Here is a 24498-nt window from a genome sequence, read left to right as displayed (position 1 = left end):
GTAGAATTACATAGCTTCTGTGATGCCTCAGTTTACGTACGCACTGAATATGATAACAAAATATCTTCACGTCTTTTGGTAGCCAAAGCCAATTGCTCCCCTGAAGACACTAAGCCTGCCACGGCTCGAACTGAATGGTGCACTTCTGTTAGCGAAACTAGTTCCAATTGTCCAAACCCATCTGAAATAAACCAATCACAAAATGTACCTTTGATCAGACTCAGAAATAGTTTTAGCATGGTTAGAAAAACCACCATATACCTGGAAGACTTTTGTATCTAACCGTATATCTCAAATATTAGACTTAGTTGGCCCAGCACAATGGCAACATGTTGCAAGTGCAGATAATCCAGCGGACCTTGGGACAAGAGGCTGCAAAGCACTTCATCTCACCAACACTACACTCTGGTGAAACGGTCCAACGTGGTTAAGAGAATCACAAGAAGTTTGGCCAAAGTCTCCCGCTCGCAATATAATAGCTCCTGAAATTCAGAGAATTGAAAATTTTCATATCACTCCTGATGAAGATGATATATTACATCGATTTTCATCATTCCCAATCGCACTAAGAGTAGTCGCTTACATGTTTGAATTTATCCAAAGACTCAAACAAAAGGTTAAAGGAATAACAAATGATCCTTCCGTACAACTAACGTATTCCGACCTGCAACATGCCAAGTTCAGCCTTATTACATATACACAAACTCGCTACTTCACTTGGGAGAAATCAAAGTTAGTCGACGACGAAGACGACCCCTCGATAAGGGAAGCTCACTTCTCGTTTAAAATCCTTTTTTGGACACTAAAGGATTAATCCGGGCACATGGAAGACTAGTGAATTCCAGCCTTTGTTATAACGAACGACATCCAATTATAATTCCCGAGAAATCTCGTTTTACTTATTTATTTTTAATTTATCAAGCAACAAATGGTCCGACTAGAATTTTATATATCGCGCCTAACGCCACAAATTAAAAGAACGATTTTCATGTGTAAACAATGCACATTGTACAAGCACAAAAAAAAAGCACTTTGCCACCTGAACGCTGCAATTTTGCTCTTCCCTTTACCATTACTGGGGTCGATTTTGCTGGACCTTTCCAGATAAAGGCCTCTATGTTAAGATCTTCCTCATTCAGAAAAAGGGTATGTGGCTGTCTTTGTATGCTTTCCGACAAAGGCAGTACACTGCGAGCTATGTTCGAATCTGTCTACTTCAGCTTTTTTCGCAGCATTTTTGCACGCTTTGTCGGACGACGCGGATTTCCATCAAAAATTATGAGCGACAATGGGAAAAACTTTATCGGAGCTCAAAGAGTCACAGAAAAAGAGTTTGTAAGATTTACTAAAGACGTCTCCCCAGAAATTGTTAAATATACCCCCTTGTTCTCCCCACGTGGCTGGACTCTGGGAATCAGCTGTAAAAAGTTTTTAAGTCCCATCTAAAGAAAACGGCAGGTAATCATAAATTCAATTATGAGGAATTTACCACACTACTCGCTCGTATAGAAGCCGTACTAAATTTAAGACCCATCTCACCACTCTCGCAAGATCCCTCCTTCCTGAAGAGGTGCACCATCTTCAAGAGCATGAAGCCTGCTCAACGTCAACTGATCGCAAGAGCCCACGGCCATTGTATGACTTGCTTGGCAGATAATCACTCCACCTTTGACTGCATGATCGACGGATCGTGTCAATATTGCCAACGACCGCATGACACATTGTTCCATCGATTCCCTCGACGAGCAAATCCGTCCACAATGCACACCAGTCACCGGCACAGACAACAAGGAAATCCCATCCAGCGCCAAAGAGTTCATCGCCCGAAGCCATCCAGAGGGGCACGCTCACGGCCGCCTCCACCACCCTATGGTTATCGCAACCAGCGACAAAGGGGGGCCAGGATGTTCATGCGACTCCTGATCCCGCGACATTTTGCGACTAAGTACACAACCCACCGTACAACATCATACAATACAACATAACACAATGCAACATCATACGCTACCCACAACACACCACATCACTCACCAACACAACCATATACAATTAACCAACCACACTATATACCTACACTATACACCTACACTGCAACCACCGTATTTTCCACCACCCGAATGATCAAAAGGGACCAGTCAGACCGGGATGGGCACTCTTTTCGATTTCATCCGTGACCTATAAGGTTCTACATTAAAAACGTTCCCGCAGAGTGATTTCCGACGCATAAAATAAACGTGAATTATAAATTGAAAAGTGTATTATAAATTATTTAAAAACACAAATATAAGAAAGTGAACTTTTTATATTATAAAGTATTATCAAAATATATATTATATAATATTAACGTTTAAAAAATTATCTAAAGAGTTTTTCACTAAAAGTAGTGCAATAGTAAAAGTGAGTATAACACCGCACCCAAGGTGAAAAAATAAGTGAAGTCAACAAACTCGACTGGGCAAAAAATATGGTCTAAGTCTAGACCCTTTGTGTATCTCCATATATATTGTCAGAGATAAAGAGATGCCTAATGTATGTGAACGGAATAATTTGTTAAAACAAGGAAAATAAAACTACGCAAAAACGTTTTTTATTGTATACAAGGAGTCCCTCGCTCCTCTTAGTGTCACAAAGAAGGCCATAAGCTATGGCTTTTGGAGGGTGGTAACTTTTTGATTTTATCTCATTTTCCGTTCAACCGTTCCGCTGAAGAAATGCTACTGGGGGAGCTTAGAGAGGGCTATACGTCCTTCTTGAACCTTTTAGATGAACGTAACCCCGGGTCCCGATAGCATCATACCGCTGTAACTGTAGCATATGGTGCAGGGTCGTCTCATATATCGTCTTATTTGCAACAGAACAGTCGTAGCGGGGTAGACGTAGACTTCCCGAAAGGTAAATTTGGGCACCCTGCAGGTACTTTTCCCACTGCTTTAGATATTGGTGGTTAACGAACTACTCGAGGACGACTCACAATGTCGTTCTTATAGTTAAAGGAAAATTCCTAAACACCGTCTACGACCTTGCCGAAGCGTACCTAAACGAGGTATCCAACTGGGCATTTAGAAGCAGCTTAGACGTTAACCTAAGTAAAACGTTATTTAAAAGGAGGTATAAGATCCCAAACGTGCCTCTCCCCTCCTTCGGATTTTCGCGTATTCAATATGCTTATAAGGTGAAATACCTAGGGCTTATCATTGATACAAAGCTTTCATGGTGGCCAAATATTAAGGAGGGAATAAGGAAGGCATCGGTTGCCTTATATTGCTGTAATAAAGCTACTGGGAAAAGATGGCGACTCTCAGTAAAGGTAGTGATTTAGCTCTACGAATCCGTAGTCAAGCCAATAATGCTCTATAGTGTATTAATCTGGTGGAGGACGCTCGAAAAGGCTACACTTTTAAAAAACTTGAACGTGTTCAAAGAACGGCTCTGATCGGGATCTTCGGTGCACTGCGAACTACTCCAACAATAGCTTTTCGGACATTTAGGCAGGTGTATTGCTTTTTCTAGAATCAACCTCTTAACCGAACCTAACCCGAAAGCCTTATAAAGGGTGATTTAATATATTATATTCCAGCAAAAATGTATAGAATTTTAATTAGCGCCGGGTAATTTAGAACAAGTCTTCCACATATTGCTTTCCTTTACAAAAGCTTGACAATTCTTTTACCTTCATACAAAATTGAAATGGTCTTAGCTTATTTAGACTCCTAGATAATAATAAACTATTAAAAAGAACTTAAATCAAACTATATAAAAATATGCTGTAAAATTAACAAATGTTTTCACGATTTTACCTGCCAACATTGAGTTAAAAATTAAGGCTGGAAAATAGTGATGAAAGTAGAGAATACGGCCCATTGTCCAAAAAGGTACGTAATGTGTAATCCATCCGATGAATAACCAAAATGCTGCATTTAATGATGTTTGTTGTATTTTTTGTTTGCCTATAATTAATTAGAAATTAACTGAAATGTTAATCACTTTAAATTTTTATTAAAATCGTATTATTAAACTTTCATCCGGATTACTCTCTATAGGGTATAATTCGTGATTAATTAGTCTCCACCTTTATCTTGGATTAGTTGAATCCTTGTTTACATTTCTCTTCAATAATATCGTATATAAGAAATTACTCTTTATACCATTTAGTGGCCCTCCGGGTGCTATTAATACATTCATAAGACAGGAAAGGGAACAGTTCGTTCCATATAAGATAAAAGATGTCATTAGTCACATGTTCCTTTGCGACTAATCGCGGACTTGTGTTTTTTTTTTTTGCCGTGAGAAAACATATGTTCAGGAAATACTCCCCTTAATTTGATTGACATATCTCAGATATTGTCATATATGTATATGTAAGTAAAATCCTAATATTTGGTATATGATTCCTAATTTTCGCCAAGTTGTATTGGAACTACAAGTTCACCATATTTTATTAAAATATCTCACATATTTTAGACAAATACAATTACATTGGGCTGATCTTCTCAGATTTTTATCAATGGAATTAGGAGGATCTTAACCAATGTTGACTGCTTTTAGCTTGGTTTTTTCTACTTTCGCTAGATATATTGGGTATTGTAAAGTAAAGTCTATAAGAAAAAGAATTTGTTCTCGATTTCGTCCATTTTCAAACTGCAACGTTAGGATCACTGAAATATTACGAACGAAATGTAGTACAAAATGGTGTTTGTGATACTCACTTTAACTGATTTCGAAAACGTCAATTGCAATGTAAAATATATGAACAAAGTACAATATTATGTTCTCTAATGCATCCAAAATGTTTCTAAAATTGCTTCCTGTTTTTTAAACGCATTAAACCGGCAGTCGAGTCGCGCATCACAAATAAAGTTGTTGCTTTTTGACATATTCATATGCAACGATGTCGGAGTGAAATGGTAAAACTTGTTATTAGTTGTTTTATTAGTATACTAAATTTTCAAAGATTATGCCAAATAATGTACTTATAATGGCAGGTTGTTGTGCTTGTATATTTTAAGAAACGGAAGTAATTTCTTATAATTAAACTATTTGGTTTTAATTTTAACATTTTTTATCTTTATACGTTAGCAAAAACCAAATAGCTTATTGCGAAAATAAACTTTGCAGTAAAAGTGTTATGTAACGTCAAACGTTTGTCGTTGCATACCGACGATGTACAAATACTACAGTTATACAGTATCGATACTTTCCAGTAGTACGTTTTCGAACTCAGCCTTTTCGTCCATTTTTGTACTTATGCAAGATGTTGCTACAGAGTTTTGCTCACCTAACGGTTGTTTGTATCGCCTAAAATTAATCAAGCTAATAAAGGGTTGTATTTAGCCCCGCCCACTCCCCATGTAACGGTACTGTTAAAAACTACTACTTGTAAAAGCGCGATAAATCAAGCACTAAACACGCCAGAGACATTAAATTGTATCTCTGCGATGGTATAAGATGACTTTAGGAACCACGTTTGAAATTAGACAGTGGGCGTGGCATCGTCCACTTTTAGATGAAAACCAATATATTGGGATCTGCTTAACCAATTTCAACAAAATTCGGTACATAACATTCTTCTCATAATTCTATGTTATAGTACGAAAATGGGCGAAGTCGGATTACATCCACGCCTATTTGCCATATAACACCATTTTATATTCAATATGATTTTTTCACTTTCCAGTATGCAAATCAAGCTACAATGATTATATCGAGCCAAAACTTAGCGTGAATAATACGTTTAAAGTATACCTTGTGACCAAAAATTGTCTAAATCGAACCAAAACTGTTCAATCCCCTAGGTACTGAATATGTGGACCCCAGTGTATATAGTTGACTTTTTACCGAAAATATTGGTCAATGCGTGAGATTTATAACTGAACTTCTTTTCCTGATAAAATTATATCTGAATTTAAAAATAGGTTGAATCAGGTCAATACTAGCCTTAGCCCCATATTCTTAATTTCATATTTTCAAAGTTCCGGGCGACTATATACCGCAAATATCGGCCAATATGTCAGTTATCTCAATAAAACTTAGGGAACGTGTTTTACTAATAACAGTTGATCTTTGTGCTTGAAATGGATAAAATTGTGCGAAAACTTGACCTATCCCCCATGTAACTAATATCAGGATTTTTGAACATCCGGCTGACTTTACTCCATAGGAATGGTGATGGTATTTGAGGTATTTTAATGAAACCCAGGGAGCATATTATTAGTCTGTGGCATGTTAATAGTATGTGGTACTCGCAAAAATAGATAAAATTGGGTCGATACTACCCAACTGCCATATACTTTTAATGATTTTCGTTATTGTAAAAAGTTTTATGCCGAATATGTCGGCCAATGAGTATTATTTATATTACATAAAATTGGTTTAAAATATGTCCTCGTGTATACCAGAGCAATGTCAAAACTAATGCAATTTCTCTCTCCCCAGTATACCCCACAAAATGATTTCCGTCTTTCCTGTATTTAAGCCGTTCAGGTTGGTCAAAATGTGTGATATTTTAATGAAATTAAATGGAAGAGTTTTCTTAAAATGTGATTTAGCACTGAATTCGAATGGCATTGGTCTATACCTTGGTGTAAACCTCATATCTCTAGTATAATGAATTCCGATCCTCTGCTTGACGTTTCCCATATCAACACCATATCACATACATACTTACACATTTGAAGGGGTTTTTAAGTAAGAAGTAAGAAGTAAAATATAATAAAATTAAGTGAATGTACGACCTTCAAAATAAGTTAATACGAGGGCTGCTATGTATATAGCTGGCTGGCCTAGGCAACACTAAGTCTGAGATTTCCATTGGAAAGTTTGACATTTTTTAGCATAACATCACTCAGAACGTTTTGTCATTTAATCGTGAATTGTTTTATTTACAGAGAATTAAAAAATTCATCTCGGCCAAAAAATGGAATTAGCTCGTGAACATATTCGCGCGATCATTTTTCACAACTTTCGACATGTATTATCACGACAAGAGTGCATCGATGAACTAAAATCTTTGTATGGCTATGAAGCACCATCCTATAGCACTGTGAAAAACTGGTACAACGAATTCAATCGTGGCCGACGCTTGCTCAAAGACGAATTCCGTGAAGGTCGTCCAAAAACAGCCGTTGTGCCAGAAAACATCGATGCCGTACGTGAACTGATAATGCAAGACCGTCATGTAACATACCTTCAGATAGAGGCATGCCTATGCATTTCTCCCACCAGCATACATTCGATATTGCATGAACACCTGGCCGTAAAAAAGGTTTGTTCTCGTTGGATCAGGCACAATTTGACAATCGCTCAAAAAAAGGCTCATGTGGATTGGTGTAAAGAAATGCAAAAAAATACGATCGCGGTGCTTCAAAAGACGTTTAGAAGTTCGCCACAGGTGACGAATCATGGATCTATGCGTATGAGCCCGAAACAAAACAGCAATCGACCGAAAAAAAAAGAAAACTATTTTCGTTGATAAATATTCGTATTTTCATTATTAGGCCAGAAATATTATATATATAGCAGCCCTCGTATGATACAAAATTTTATTGTAATTTATTTGCGATTTCATCGAATAATGGATATTACATTCTTTCGCAACATGTTTTAATATAAAGTTTTATCAACACCTGAAGGAATTTCCGAGTTTCGAGTTTTGATTCTTTTAAGTTGTAAGAGTATAAAATATTCGGTAACACCCGAACTTAGAGCTTCCTTACTTGTTTGAATTGGTTTGTATTTGTAGTAGTAATTCAACTGCCATATGAGACGTCTGCCAATAGGGATGACGTAATTTCGACAGCAACGCTTGAAAATTGTCCAAAATTATTACGCAAATTTACGTTCTCGCAAAAAACGTTGAAAGAACGTTCATCGAAAAATCTTCTCAGATGAGGACCATTCCTGACTTAAAGGCTTCGTAAACAAAAACAATTGTCTCTATTGGAGTAGGTCAAGCCCTCATGTGGTTCAGGAAACGTAATTGAATCCCCAAATATTGACCATTTGATGCGAATTGTGGTACGGCGGCGTCAACGCGCTTATTTCTTTCTAAATGAGGTGGGAAATGCCGTTACTTTCAACAGCGAGCGGGATTTGATGAAATCTTCTAGATTATTTTCTCTGGGGGTTCTCAAACGTTTCCGCCAGTCAACCAACAGCGGTCGTGGAGCTCGAAGATCCGGTTCATCGGAAATTGGCGTAAATTTGTGGAGATACGCGGTCATTTGGCCAACATTTTCATCCAATCATAAATGGTGTTAAATTATCTGAATAACAAAAAACAGAACCTATTGTGACCAAATTTAAGTTTTTATTTTATTTTAACATGACATCGTTGTTGTTGAGCTTCGCTTTCGTACCATGCCATGAAATGTCCAAATAAAGGGTGGTTCCCTACTTTTTTTTAAGAAGAAAAAACAGAAAATTCAAATTTAATAAAGAATGTTTATTATAATTCGAAAGAACATTTTGTATCATTTATTTTTTGAAGATTATCTCTTTCAAATGTTGGTCGCGGCTACGTTTCAGATGATCCATCCGCTGAGTCCATTTTTCGATGACTCGTTCGAGCATTTCAACTGGTAACTGACGAACAACATGCGTGATGTTTTTACCATGGTCTGAATCGAAGACTTAAGACATATTCCCACAAAAAAAATATAACGGTGTGATATCACACGATCTTGGGGGCCAATCGGGTTTCAATTTCAGGCATTAAATAGTCGGTTAGCATGGCGTGATAGCGGTCGCCATTGACGGTTACGTTCTTACCGGCATCATTTTTAAAGAAATATGGACCGATGATTCCACTGGCCCACAAATCACACCAAATCGATGTTTTTTCTGGATGAAATGACAGTTCTTGAATCTCTTCAGTTTTCTCTTTGTCCCAAATGCGACAATTTCGCTTGTTTACATACCCATTGAGCCAGAAATGGGCCTCATCGCTGAGGAAAATTTGGCTCGAAAACGTCGGATCAAACGGCGCTGAATCGACTCTCTACGGTCTTCGTATACACTCTCAGCTACAGCCGCTATATATTTTTCGCTGCGTGCTGGACATGACCTATTCGGTCAAATATTATCTAGTATTGAATGCTGGGCCTCAATATGGGTGATGGTGTTGCGAATAGTACGTTCAGTAGGTCGATTATGTTGACCATAAGTTGAGCGAAGCGCGCGAACACACATTTTTTAAAAAACGTGAATTTTCGTAATAAAGTTAAACGATTTGTAAACGTTGTTCGTACGTAAGTCTTTCCATGATGAAATGCCAAACAATACTGGACAAAAATAACATAACAACTTGATACGACTCACGCGTGATCTGTCAGAACAAGGCTATTGAAAAAAGTAACTTTTCTTGGATCACCCCATCCACACTAAAAGTGGAAATGGTGTTGAGCTGTGATGGCAGCCGTTATGTGATAATCAGTCGACGTATATTTTTAACCAACCAACCTATTAACTGTGATTGACATATGTAGCTTTTGATATACAAGTTATGAAACATTTAGTATTGTTATAACATTAATTCTTACACTCTCACAACATCTTGCTATAGTATATATTGAGTTGTATAGCTTTGTTCATCTAACGGTAGTTTTAGCACCTAAAACTTATCGATATAGATATAGAGTTATGGACATATAAATGATCAGGATGACAAGACGAATTGAATTCCGAGTGATTATCTGTTTATTTGTCCGTCCATCTGTCCGTCCGCGCCAGCAATAACTTGACAAAAAATTAAGATATCTTGATGAAACTTAGTACACGTATTCCTTGGCAAGTGGTTGTTATTCCAGATGACCCGAATCAGTCCATTGCCATGCCTACAAAATGCCGTTAAGCGAAAATTTACAAAGAGCTACAACAAAGCTTTTTTCTGGAAAATTTCTTTATTTGCAGTGAAAATTGGTTAAATCTGACGATAACCATGCCCATTACGCATATAACGGTTAAGTTGAAAACTAAATTGGATAAGGGGCGTGCCATAGCCCATTTTTGGGTCCTAATGTTATGTTGGGAAATTTGGCGAAATCAGGGTACAGCCACGCCTACTTCACATGTATCACCATTTACAATTTTATATGATTCTTTTCTTTTACCGTATATGAATAGAAAGATAATAATGTTATCAAAATAAAATTATGCATATTTGCGTGCAAAAATGGTCGAAATCGGACCATACATTTTCCAGTTCCCACATACCGAATATCTGGAGCTAAGTGCTTACGGCTGAAATTTAAACGAAAATATCTATCTGTCTGCGAGGTACCTTAATGAAAATCAGAGAGCATCTTTTTCTGGAAGTAATATATCGTGTTGTCAATAATGGAATACTTTCATACTCCCCTAACACACATACTTGTATGTATACCTAATAACGATTCTCAAAAATCCAATCCAATTTTATTGTTTTCATAAACATAATGTAATTTAGTGATGAATTAAATCGGTGTAGACCGTGATCTAATCCCTATCCTGTATAAATTAAATGAAGCCTCCTTGGCTGAGTTTTCTCCACATGTATGGCATTTGAGTTAATTAGGTTAGTTTAAATCAATATCTTGGATATGAAGAAAAATGAAGTAATTAGACCAAATGAGTCTACAATCTAAAATAAGTTAATAATATTGTATCAATATGATTGTAATCCTTTCACCCTTTCGTTGAATAATGAATGTTAAAACTTACATTGAAACTAATGTTTGAAATAAATAAATAAAAATAAATTGTACAAACTTGTATATATTAGTTATTTTTAATTTTTATATCATATAATAGGTAATTCGGTTTAAAATATATTACCAGTATATGAGTATGTTTCTTCCGCGGACTCCATTGCTGCTCGTTCCATTAATCGTCGGCCATCTAAACGTCGTTTTTTGATAATAGTGACTAAAGACACGAATATAAATAATAGTAGAAAAGCCAAATTACTCCACCAAATTATAGGATTTCCAAGTAGATATATACGGTAAGAGCTTCCAGAAAAGTATTGTCCCTGTGCAATTCAAAAGAATAGTAGGACATTAACAAATTTTTCAAAAGTAAAATAGAATATATGTACATATATACTAAGAATGGAGCGAAATTTTTTTTTATTTTTTTCCTAGCTTGCGAGTAAAATCTTTAGATTATAAAAAAAGAAAATTTTTGGACAAAAAAATTATTTTTTTAACATCTGGAGGCGCACTCAGGTTTAAAGAAAATTTCGAGTAAAAGTTTTTTTTGCCAAAGAAAAATTATTTTTGGTTTAAACTCTTTACATTTATAAAAAAATTACCGAATGTGACGGTTTTTGACGCAAAATTTATTTTATCGCTTAAGGAAAGAATGTTGTCGTTTAAGACTTTTTTTTTTGTTAATAACTTTTAATTGGCCAGAAAGAGGACTTCCACACTTATCAATAATTTTTTACGAAATAAAAATTTTCTTTTTGTATAACCTACAAATTTTATACCCGGCTAAGCAAAAAAAAAATTTTTTTTCGCTCACCCTAATATACATACATACATATATTTGATTATAATAAAAATCAACTTTTTACACGTATTGGACAAAAAGTTAGTAATAAAATATAATATTGACTTTTCCTCTCTATTGATAGGGGTTTTGGTTATGCCGTAAATTAAGAAACTACACAACGCTTAATGATTCCGTACAAAAATTGCGACATGAATTGATTTCGCAACGTCTAACGAATGGTCGTTCCGCGATATCTACAAGCTCAAGCTCTCATAAAAATCCTTACTTTTTGTACGTACTACTTGTAGATAGCAGAAACTCGCGAAAAAGGGTGGGAACGAATTTTCTGTCTACGAACCAGCAATATTAAAAGAATCTAAAAAGAAAGTAGTAAGCCCTTTTGAAAATTAATTAATTAAAAGTTAGAACAGCTCTCATATAAAAATCTTGTTCAATTCTCCTATCTTGGCATCCTTCCAAAATAAGCAAAAAAAAAATTCGATCTCAACCACTCTCACTACTCATTCTGAGCTTTTTCAGTTCTATCACTTTGTATACCTACTTAACTGCATATATACATATATTTTTTTGTGTTTTACAAATTCTTTTATTTTAATTTAAATTTTCGTTTCTCTCAAACTAAAGTTTTTCTTTAAAATTCACTGCGTTTCGAAATACACTTTCTATTCACTATTTTAGTACACTTTTGGTAAAATAATTTTTTGTTCACGTGTTGTCCTCTGGGGGAGCTCGGTCGACTGAAAAATGAATTGCAACGGACGGTGATTGACGCTGCTGCTCGTGCGGACGAAAATTGAAAAAAATGGCCAGCTAGACGCACCTGTATCTCTTTCCGTTCTCGGAGCGGCCACGGGTGCAGCTGATGCTCCTGGTATGCTAACAATGGATGTCACAGTTTTTGGAGTACTGGCGATATCTTTTCCGTCCATTGCTATGGAAAGATATATGTTAAAAACGTGGTTTTGTTTTTAATTTTGATTATGCTACAAAACGATTACATTATGAATTAAATTTCGACCCAGTCGCCATCCAGTAGGAGGAAAACAAACGCCGTTTGTGATGACACATTCTCCTACACTGGGTTCTTTCTGGCTTGTTTTCCACCGATCGCTTATGGAGATACTTGAGGTAGTCTCCCTTCCATCTAAGGCTGAATTCATAATGGATTATCTTAATATTTTCCCATCGGTTTATTAATGTGAGTGAGTCTCCTTTCGCCTTAGGTATGGCCAGAAGGGGAGCTCCTCTGAGAAAAAGTCCAGGTATTAGAGCTGTAAAATCGGAGGGATCTTGCGAGAGTGATGACATTGGCCGTGAACTCAGAAAGGTTTCAATACGAGCGAGTAATGTGTTAAACTTTTTTATTTAATGATTACTGGCTGTTTTCTTTAAATGGGAAGCTAAATAAATCTTTTAACTGCTGATTCCCAGAGTCCTCGCATGTGAGGTGCAGTTGGAGATGTACACTGCTGTGGGATACACAATAATATTCAATTTATTTACTTTACAAAAAATGATATAATGTGATTGCATACAAAAATAGGGATGACGTGCTTACAGCTGGACGATGCGTGATGAAAAGGGAAAATGGAGGTACGTCAGCATGACAGATAGTCTAGGTTGAACTCTTGCAGAGTTGCATTTGTGATTGCCACATCACTCCCCCCTATACAGAAAAGCAAAATCGTACTCGTCGTCCCGATTTTGTCTGATACTCTTTTGGCTGAGTTGTTTGATTCGACGGATTTTGGCTATCCTCGGCGACGAAGGCTGATTTCAACCGGTCGATGGAGATGTTCACGTCCTTTCCCTGGATTTTGACTTTTAAAAACTTGTCGTTGCGTTCGACTACTGGGAATGGTCCCTCGTATAGTGGTTGAGGCGGGTGACGAATTGCGTCATTGCGCACAAAAACTAATGGTGTTGTGTGCAGATTCTTTTCCACGAATGGGGCATGAGCTGAGTTAATTGTTGTTGGTGACGGTGTCATTGCCTGCATGCGTATGCCTAAATTTCCGATAAATTCACCTTCGGTGGCGTTGTGAGTGTGATCTTCGGAAAATAGCTGACCAGGTAGTCGAAGAGTGTTGCCGTAAACCATTTCTGCGGGTGTCGCTTTTAAGTCATCTCTCCACGAAAACGAAACGAAAGCCTAAGAGAATTAGTGGGGAACTTCAACCCACTTGTCCGTCATGTGTCATTTTATCGCTACTTTCAAGGATCTATGCCATGTACGCGGTGGTACGTAAGTGTTTTATGCCTAAAATCCTGGCAAGGTCTCAGAAGAGTGCAGATTCAAATTGTCTTCCCTGGACCGTTGTTACTCTTGTCGGTACTCCAAATCTCGCGATCCAATGTGTGTTGGAATTAAAAGCAATTGTCGGCTAAAAAAAAAAAAATCGGGAATAACGATCGAATATTGTAAAGCAGTATGGATATCCTTTGCAAAGTGGTAATGGTTCGACGTTATCCATGTTTATGTGGTCAAATCGGTGATCCGGTAAAATTAATATTGATAGGGGTGCTCTGTGGTGGCGTTGTATTTTGGCTCTTTGGCATGGAATGCACTGTCTGGACCATAAGCGGCAATCTTTTCGGAGACCAGGCTACACGAACTTCTCCGCGATCAATTTTGTGGTTTTGGAGGCGCCCTTGTCTGCCATGTTGTGTATGGAGTCGAAAGCTGTTTTGCGAAACGAAGGAGTTAGGTATGGTCTGGCTTTGCTGGTGCTTACATCACAAAATATTTCTATGTCTGTGCCTGGAACCGTAAAATGCTTAATTTGTAAGCTGGAATTCGAATTTAGTAATTCGTATACACTTCGAATGGTTGATGATCAAACCGTATTCGCGCAGTTTTTCAAACACTAATTGCAGATGTTGACGATGTTGGTTTATATCCTTCGACGATATAAAAATGTCATTAAGTTATGGCCAGGCGAAATCGTATTCGCGGTAGACGTGATCTATGAATTTGTAGAACGTTTGACTGGCATTTCTTAAAGCAAAGCACACGAAAGGTAATTCAAACATTCCAAATGGTGTGGTGATTGCTGTTTTTGGTACATCGGTGGGTTCGACAGGAATCTGGTGGTATGCCCGGCGCAGATCGGGTGTGGAAAAAATTCTGCAACTGCAGTGAGTGCGTGAAGTTGGGCAAGTGTGAAAAGGGGTACCTGTCAGGTTCGTTGACAACGTTTAGTCGCCTGAAATCCCCGCATGGCCTCCACTCGCCGTTTTTCTTTTTTCGCCATGTGTAATGGGCTGGCTCATGGGTTGCGAGATGGACGACAAATGCCTGCATCTAGCATAAACTGTATCTCGGCTTTTGCTGCTTTTAGTTTCTCAGGTGATAAGCGTCACGGTTTGGATAAAACTGATGGCCTTTTGGTTGGCCGATGAAGGCTTGTGATACGTCGGCAACTATGAAATTCCAGGAAAATTGGCGGCGTAGACCCAAATTAACATACAGTTTTTATGGTGGACCTGTTTGCTGCATAGAGGGAGTTACTTTTGTCAGGATGTCTACGTTGTTGTTGCGTAGGTGGAATTACGCTGACTTCGGCTCCCGTGTCGATAAGAAATTTCATTGCAGATACCTTATCTCGAACTATTAAATGGCGGTTTGCGTTGTTGAGCCTGTCGTCGACCGCCATTGACGACAGACTTATTAGTTTAACTTTCTTGTGCAGGGGCTGCGACATTTTTTAGCTTCGTTACCAAATTTTAGGTAGTACCAACTCAAATCGCTCAAGCTGTTGTTTTGTGTGCCGGAGCGTGACGGAGCACCGTTCCTGCTTGGACTTCTAGATCGACGATTTATGTTTGCTTTTATCGAGGCGATTTCTTTCGTGATTCAGTCAGTTGTTGCTCGATGCTGATTTTCGCGTGTGTGGTTGTGTGTTGGGCTTCAACCACGTGTACATGTGGTGTGTCGCTAACCTCACTGATTTTATCTGCGAGCAGAGCTACTTTGTCCAGGGGATCGTTGCTGATGGAAATTATTAGTCGCATGTTGGAAGGTAACCGATTCATCCAAACAGACTTGAGTATGTTGTCGTTTATTTCCTTGCCTGCTAAACTACGCATCACGCGCAAGAGTTGTGATGGGCGCAGGTCACCAAGCTCTTGTTCTTGTAGTAGCTTCTTTACACGTTTTTGCCCGGAGTCTGCGAACTACGTAATTATGCGATTTTTTAGTGTTGGATACATGTCGCTGTTCGGTGGATTGAGAATAATGTCACTTATTTGTGATAGCACTTTTTTATTAGTGGCTTTAGTCGGATCATTTGCTGCATCAAGCAATATTTATCATGTTAGCTGATGGAGATATGTTAAATATAATGTAGTAAAACGTACTTTCTGGAGTTTGTCAGTCTTCCATTAGCACGGATCAATCTCTTTGAGTCCAAGAATTGGTTCAAAATGAGAACTGAGCTTCTTTTTTCGAGTGGCATTGCTTCGACCAATTCCAATTCTCACTCCTAAAATAGCGGGCATGTGTTTATGATATAAGACAGACTTTAGCATTTTGCAGATCTGATTGCGTGAGTTGTGAAGCAGATTAATTTGGAACTCTTTTAATTTTTTCTTTGACTCTTTAACTGAATTTGAGTATACAAGCAATTACTCTTAGTGTCCTTGGAAATGAAGAGAATCTATTCAATATATCATCACCATCGTGCGTGATATGAAAACGTTCGATTTTCCGACTTTCCGGAGGTAGGGCCTCATTCAGTTCAAGTCATGGCAGGATTAATGTTTTCAAGGGTGCAACTTTGGCTTTGACATCACAGAAGCCGGGTACTTCTGCATGATTGTTAGGGGTGAAATTTAGCCATCGAGGGATTCGAATATCTGAGATTCTATGTAAACTATTAGCAAATTGAACCCATTTTGTTAAACGAATAGGTTTTACTTGCTCATCCCATTCAGTGCCATCTTGCCACAGTTCTAAAATTTGGATTTTTGCTTGTATCATTACTAACGAAAGCCATTCTGCGGGTTCGAAGAATTTTACCACCGAAAAGAGTGTTTGTCGTTCGATTATGGCGGACATTGCAGATAGTGGCTGAATAGAATATGAGAATTGATCTTGTTGCGTCAAGCAACTTTTCGACTTTTTGTAGGTCAGTGAGAGTGACTCCAATTCAATATCCCAGAGGACCATCGGCAAATGGACAGGACGAAGTCAGCTCTAGTTGCTGCAAATACAAAGCAGCCGACTTGTCAGCAGTGCAAATCAAAGGACCATTATTTAACCGCCTGTCCCACTTTAAAAACTCTCTCTGTACAACAGAGATTTCAGTTTGTCAAATCGGTACCCTTATGCATAAATTGTTTGCGTAAGAGACATACGGTCTCCAAGTGCAGGGCGGATCGATGTCGCGTGTGTAATCGATCCCACCATACGCTACTGCACCAGTATCCCGTTTCATTTGCTGTTGCACCTCCATGCATACAACAAGCGTACCAGATCGTGTAATTTTGGTTACAGCAGTTATTCTTATGAGGACCAGCTGTGGAGAATACCTGCCCGGATTCGACGTCAAAACAGGACGTTAAATATTATAGGAATTGGAAATTGCAACGCGAAAGTCGGGGCAAAATTAAGCGAGTTTGTTAAGTCCCGGGTAAATATTTTCGGCGGAATTCTGGATTATGCCATGTATTTCGGCAAATCATCCAGACCACAACATTCACGTTAATGGCTGGAAATTTCCTCACAGTATTAAATTGGCGGATCCAGAATTCCAAAAATCCCAAAAGATTAATATGTTATTGGGAGCAGAAAGCTTTTTCGATCTGCTAGTTGTTGGCCAAATTAAAAGTGGTCCTAATCAACCAACGCTACAGAAAACTCTTTTGGGATAAATTGTGTCTGGCAAATACGTCAGCAGTGTAAGTCCTCCTCCCGAAGTAAATATCACATATGCCAAGCTGAAGAAGACTTAAAGGCAATAAATTCAGTAGTCCAAAAGTTTTGGGCTCTGGAGGAACTTCCTTCAGAAACAAATGGCAACAAATTCACACCAGAAAAAAAAGAGTGTGAAAAGTTTTTTGTTAATACAACTCAAGTATTACCTTCAGGAAGGCTTCAAGTCAGAATTCCCTTTGAAGCTGACCGTAAGTTACTCGGTCACTCCTATGAAACCGCAGTTCGGCGGTTTCAGGCCCTGGAGAGAAGAACATTGAAAGCTCCAGAACTTCGTAAAATGTATCTGGACTTCATGAATGAGTATAAAGCACTGGGTCAGATGAGCTCAACAAATAATAAGATCCCGAGTGAGCCACACTATTTCATTCCGCATCAGTGCGTTTTGAGGCCAGAGAGCACAACAACAAAATTACGAGTTGTCTTTGATACGTCGAGTCGTACCTCTTTTCAAATTTCATTAAATGAACTTTTTATGGTAGGTCCAACCAACCAAGAAGAATTATACTCAACTCTTCTTCGTTTTCGCTTACACAAGTACGCTTTAACGGCAGACATTGCAAAAATGTACCGCCAAATAATTATGCATTAAGAAGATAGAAACTGTCAGCTTATTGTGTGGAGAAAGCATCCCTCAGAGTAAATTCAGAATTTTCGACTTAACACCGTCACTTACGGCACTGCGCCTGCACCATTTCTCGCAACACGGTGTTTACAAATGCTCAGCGATGCTAATACAACTAAGTATCCACTCGGTTCATTGGCCATAAATAGAGACTTTTATGTTGATGACTTATTTACAGGATCTGAAAATTTTGAGTCTCTAGATCTTATAGGAAGTGAGGTAATTATAAAATAAATTTTTCGACAGTGACTGCACTGAAAAGTCATTATAACTTAATAACTTAATAATTAGCCCCACTAGTCACCAAATCAAAAATCTTATTACAAGAGCTTTGGATCCAAAAACTAGATTGGGATGAGTCGATTACATTGCGCCTTGACACTAGCTGGCCAACTTACTGCAGCTCTCATCCATTAGCATTCCTCGGTACGTAAACCTAGAGTCGAGTGCTATATGCCAAATACACGGCTTCTCCGATGCTTCAATAAGAGCGTACGGATGCTGCATATACATACGAAGCCAATCTGCTAGTGGTGTCAAATGTATGCTGCTTACTGCAAAGTCTAGAGTGGCTCCGCTTAAGACCAAGTCTCTTCCGCGTCTCGAACTCTCAGAAGCACATCTTCTTGCCAAATTATGGTCACGAGTAGCGCCTATGTTGAGTCGACGATTCGAGAAAATTACATTTTGGGCATTGGGTTAAAACACATCCATCTACATTACAAACCTTTGTCGCAAATAGAGTGTCCGAAATCCAAGAACTGACTGACATAGTACATTGGCGACATGTGCTAACAAAACAAAATCCTGCGGATCAAGTGTCTCGGGGTTGTAACGTGGACGAATTGAATAATTCGATATGGTTTGGCGGTCCACAGTTCCTCCTAGAAGACCCCGTTTTGTGGCCAATTAATACTCACTTCCAGCTCTCTCCAGAAGACGAAGCATTAGAGAAGAATAAAAATACTTTCACACTAGCTGTAAATGTGAAAGACAATGCAATAATGGACCTTATCGAAAAAATCTCTTCTCATCAAAAATTGCTTCGTGTGGTCGCATATTTATTACGGTGAATTAGATGATCAAAAACGGCCTACTGTGGAAAGGGATCTGACATCAGATGAATTACACTTGAGTTTTTCGAAAATTGTTCAGGTGGTCCAACATTCAGAATTTGCGAATGAAATCCAAAAACTGTAGGCTACCCGCAAACTTGCAAAAACTCAATCCGTTTTTGCATGAGTACTCGGATATGTCGCTTTCATTCAAATTAATCCGAGTAGGAGGTCGCGTATTAAATGCACCCCTCCCATACGATGCCAAATTCCCCTTATTACTGCACAATATATACTACATTAAAAATACGCGGTCGACCAGTTGCTGCTCACAGCCGAAGAGCTGGGAACACTGCTGTCCGAAGTGGAAGACTTTCTCAATTCGAAACCCCTCGTACCGTTGAGCCAGGACCCCAACGACGGCGAAACGCTAACTCTAGCACATCTACTCATAGGGTGCTCCCTCCGAGCACTACCACCAGCACAAGTGGCAACGGACCCAATTCGTTGCTGCGAGAGATGGCAACTTGTTTGCTGTCTCAAGCAGCAGTTTTGGCAACAATGATCCAAAACGTACGTTACCTTAAGGAGCGCAACAAATGGTTGTATCCGAAGCGGAACCGTCAGCCCGACGATCTCGTCCTCGTTCACGAAGACAACATACCACCGCAGCAGTGGGTACTAGGATCAGTCGTCGGAACCGTAGAAGGGCAAGACGACAAGGTACGAGTGGCAGACGTGGCAACCAAGGCAGGTACAATTAAGCGTCCTATTCACAAGCTCGCCCTGCTACCCATCAATATTGAAGAATAATGATCCTGTCAAGGTGGCCGGTGTGGCGTCAAGAAACTTTTCGAAACTAAAATAAAATATATGTTCAAAATAAACTGAAAAAAATTAAGATTAATTGAATAATATTGAAATGAATTATAAATGTTTTATGCTATAAAAATACTTACCTTTATTACATTATTACAGAACACATTATCTATTACAATGAATTAACGAAACTGTTGAAATATACTTATACCAGAGAACGTATATCATAGAGAAGGTTCACAGTGCGGCCATTAGCAAAATATTTCATGCTTCGCAGGGGAACTGAAAAAGATGAGCGTGTTTCACCACATTTGGAAGGGGTACTGAAAACGATGAGCGTGTTTCACCAAATGGCTACAATTAACATCAGGGGACTGAAAAATAGCAGAATTGAGCATTTTCAATGTTAATTGAGAAAAATAATGCTAATTTCAATGTTAAGAAATTTACGCTTACAGATTCGTATATTTACAATGCGCAAACGACTGTGCATATAATTTGAAGATATTCTGCCTATACAGGGTGGCTAACGAATCGTGCTACAAAATTAAACCGCAATAAATTTCTTTTTAGTCAATGCATTACATATATTTTTTTTTTATTGTATAGAAAATTTTATTTTATTTAAACAATTAATTATTCCTCCATGCTCAACCACGCATATGCGACACCTAATTCGGGATTGCATCAATTATCTATTTAATGGACTGCTTCAGTTTAGTCAGATTTCTGGGTTTGATTTTGTACACCTCTTGCTTGACATAAGCCGATAAGAAAAGACGAAGCGGTCCCAAATATTCTTATTCAAATATATATGTACCCATTATAATTGTTAATTTGTCTATATGCAACGTATGTATGTAAATATGTACACTCATTGTTTCATGCGAAATCTCCGTTGCCACGGACAACCAATGGCCGAAGCTCACGTTTTTGGTTTTCTTTTCAAAGAGTCACTGTGTCGAAGGACTGACGCGACGACAAAGCGTCACAACATTGTGTTGTTGGTAGAAAATCCGAGCTGTGCCGAAAAAATATTAACGAACGGCCGCCGATTGTCACCGCTTCCCTTGCCACTCTAACAGCTTTGCCAACAAACTATCGTAAATATGTATGTTTCTGTATGAGCATGAATACATATTGACGCAGATTTTTGTGAGACACGGAAAAATATTTTAAAATTGTAAAATATTTTAAATCGACAAAAGCTTTGTTGCCAGTTTTGTCAATTTTTTCTGTGTTTTGTGGGCTTGCGTGGTTGCAACTTTTCCCTGCTAGAGGGAATATCAGAAATATCACGCTCATCGCATTTATGATTTTTAGCTTTGCCTGTTGGCAAACGCATGCTCGGGGAGATGAGAGGGTGTCTCTTTTTGTGAATGAAGCGAGGTTGCTTGTTGAAAGTACGCCTGCGTTCATGAATGAAAATTTTGTTGTTGTGTGATTTACTATAAATTTGGGATTCGGCTATTTGCTGACTATTGACTTGTGACGATTATTGTTTTTGTAGAACAATGTTTGTAGTTTTTGCGGGTGATATATATACATACATATGTACGCATAGACATACATATGTATATGTGTGTACATATAAATCATGGCGCACACATATATTGTGTTGATATATGATAAAATTATGATTTGAATTTCTGAATCCGCACATTCAAATGTGCTTGTGCAGATATATGTACATATGATTATATATAAGATTATTATGATAAAAGATGTACATATGTACATATACATATATTGTAATAAATTTAATCTCTATTAGGAAAGTATATTATGTAAAAACTAAATAAAATCATTAAATTCCCAAATTGACTATATATATTTTTAAAATTACATAATTTAATTAGAATGTTATCAGTTTTGCATGTTTTCATAAAAATTCGCAAAATGATATTCATATCAATAAATATGATTGCATATACGCGTATAAAAATAAAAGCCAAAAGAGTAACATGCGGCTGTAAAATCAACGCAAGTCTCTGAGCATAATTTTTATTCAACGCTCAGCTCTGTTCACTTGTCACTGTTAAAATTTCTCCTTCCTAGCCGACTGTGGTGAAACACGCTCATCGCATTTTGTTAGGTTTTGACAATTCACACGCTGGTCCGTAGTTGGACCTTCTCTATATTTTACGTTCTCTGCTATTGGTAAGTATGTATGAGAAAAGGGGTAAGTATAAGCAGAGAACGTAAAATATAGAGAAGGTCCAACTACGGACCAGCGTGTGAATTGTCAAAACCTAACAAAATGCGATGAGCGTGTTTCACCACAGTCGGCTAGGAAGGAGAAATTTTAACAGTGACAAGTGAACAGAGCTGAGCATTGAATAAAAATTATGCTCAGAGACTTGCGTTGATTTTACAGCGCATGTTACTCTTTTGGCTTATATTTTTATACGCGTATATGCAATCATATTTATTGATATGAATATCATTTTGCGAATTTTTATGAAAACATGCAAAACTGATAACATTCTAATTAAATTATGTAATTTTAAAAATATATATAGTCAATTTGGGAATTTAATGATTTTATTTAGTTTTTACATAATATACTTTCCTAATAGAGATTAAATTTATTACAATATATGTATATGTACATATGTACATCTTTTATCATAATAATCTTATATATAATCATATGTACATATATCTGCACAAGCACATTTGAATGTGCGGATTCAGAAATTCAAATCATAATTTTATCATATATCAACACAATATATGTGTGCGCCATGATTTATATGTACACACATATACATATGTATGTCTATGCGTACATATGTATGTATATATATCACCCGCAAAAACTACAAACATTGTTCTACAAAAACAATAATCGTCACAAGTCAATAGTCAGCAAATAGCCGAATCCCAAATTTATAGTAAATCACACAACAACAAAATTTTCATTCATGAACGCAGGCGTACTTTCAACAAGCAACCTCGCTTCATTCACAAAAAGAGACACCCTCTCATCTCCCCGAGCATGCGTTTGCCAACAGGCAAAGCTAAAAATCATAAATGCGATGAGCGTGATATTTCTGATATTCCCTCTAGCAGGGAAAAGTTGCAACCACGCAAGCCCACAAAACACAGAAAAAATTGACAAAACTGGCAACAAAGCTTTTGTCGATTTAAAATATTTTACAATTTTAAAATATTTTTCCGTGTCTCACAAAAATCTGCGTCAATATGTATTCATGCTCATACAGAAACATACATATTTACGATAGTTTGTTGGCAAAGCTGTTAGAGTGGCAAGGGAAGCGGTGACAATCGGCGGCCGTTCGGCCATTGGTTGTCCGTGGCAACGGAGATTTCGCATGAAACAATGAGTGTACATATTTACATACATACGTTGCATATAGACAAATTAACAATTATAATGGGTACATATATATTTGAATAAGAATATTTGGGACCGCTTCGTCTTTTCTTATCGGGTTATGTCAAGCAAGAGGTGTACAAAATCAAACCCAAAAATCTGACTGAACTGAAGCAGTCCATTAAATAGATAATTGATGCAATCCCGAATTAGGTGTCGCATATGCGTGGTTGAGCATGGAGGAATAATTAATTGTTTAAATAAAATAAAATTTTCTATACAATAAAAAAAAATATATGTAATGCATTGACTAAAAAGAAATTTATTGCGGTTTAATTTTGTAGCACGATTCGTGAGCCATCCTGTATAGGCAGAATATCTTCAAATTATATGCACAGTCGTTTGCGCATTGTAAATATACGAATCTGTAAGCGTAAATTTCTTAACATTGAAATTAGCATTTTTTTCTCAATTAACATTGAAAATGCTCAATTCTGCTATTTTTCAGTCCCCTGATGTTAATTGTAGCCATTTGGTGAAACACGCTCATCGTTTTCAGTACCCCTTCCAAATGTGGTGAAACACGCTCATCTTTTTCAGTTCCCCTGCGAAGCATGAAATATTTTGCTAATGGTCGCACTGTGAACCTTCTCTATGATATACGTTCTCTGCCAATAGTTTAAGCCGTTAGGTTAAGGCTTAGGCTAAATTATAATATACGTAAAATAAAGAATTCAATTGTAATTTAAACGGAGAACCATGCGGACGTAAATTTATTTATCGGAGTTTATATATAACTTCTTTTTCGTTTCTCAAAAACTCTTGAGAATTTTCAGATCTGTTATCGCGATCCATTTAATTCCTAAAGTTTTCGTTGTACTGGCTGTTTCAAATTTAAAGAAGTTTGTATCTAATAAGTCTTCCTTTTTTATATATTTTATTATCTCGGAATGATTTGAAGTTATCTTCTGTAATGGAACCCGGTTGTATGTAGTGCTTTCAGCACTTGAGTTAATGTTTCGCACACTGATGACAGGCTGTGACTACCAGATAGAACATCGTCCACAAACATATGTATGTGCTCGCAGCCCAGAAGTTTCTAAAGGCTTTCACAAGTTTTTGCTATCAATGGTGACTGTTTTCTGTTTGTAGTCACGGATTTGACTATTAACCGTCTTACGAAAGACTATGATCTGGAAATCTTGATCATCTTTGTGTACTAATATTAGCCTAT

General features: G+C 37.6%; 1 protein-coding gene across 4 annotated transcripts in view; it reads right to left on the bottom strand.

The window, feature by feature from the left end:
• Positions 1-24498, bottom strand: part of tw (Protein O-mannosyl-transferase 2) — a 240925-nt gene that overhangs the window by 27901 nt on the left and 188526 nt on the right. For 3 of the 4 annotated variants that reach the window (XR_011398013.1, XM_070113053.1, XM_070113051.1), the window contains 2 exons: positions 10810-11005; positions 3798-3947 (listed from right to left, as the gene is read on the bottom strand). Coding sequence is in view for 3 of the 4 variants with exons in the window: in XM_070113053.1 (XP_069969154.1) it covers positions 3798-3947; positions 10810-11005 (346 nt within the window). In the remaining variant the exon portion in view is untranslated. The remainder of the gene's footprint in view (positions 1-3797; positions 3948-10809; positions 11006-24498) is intronic. The other variant, XM_070113052.1, reaches the window with a different exon arrangement.

Source organism: Bactrocera oleae, chromosome 2 (genome assembly GCF_042242935.1).
Source record: "Bactrocera oleae isolate idBacOlea1 chromosome 2, idBacOlea1, whole genome shotgun sequence".
NCBI classification, from domain to species: Eukaryota; Metazoa; Arthropoda; class Insecta; order Diptera; family Tephritidae; genus Bactrocera; species Bactrocera oleae.
The sequence above is the reverse complement of the archived record's forward strand: the minus strand, read 5'-3'. Positions and strand labels throughout refer to the sequence as shown.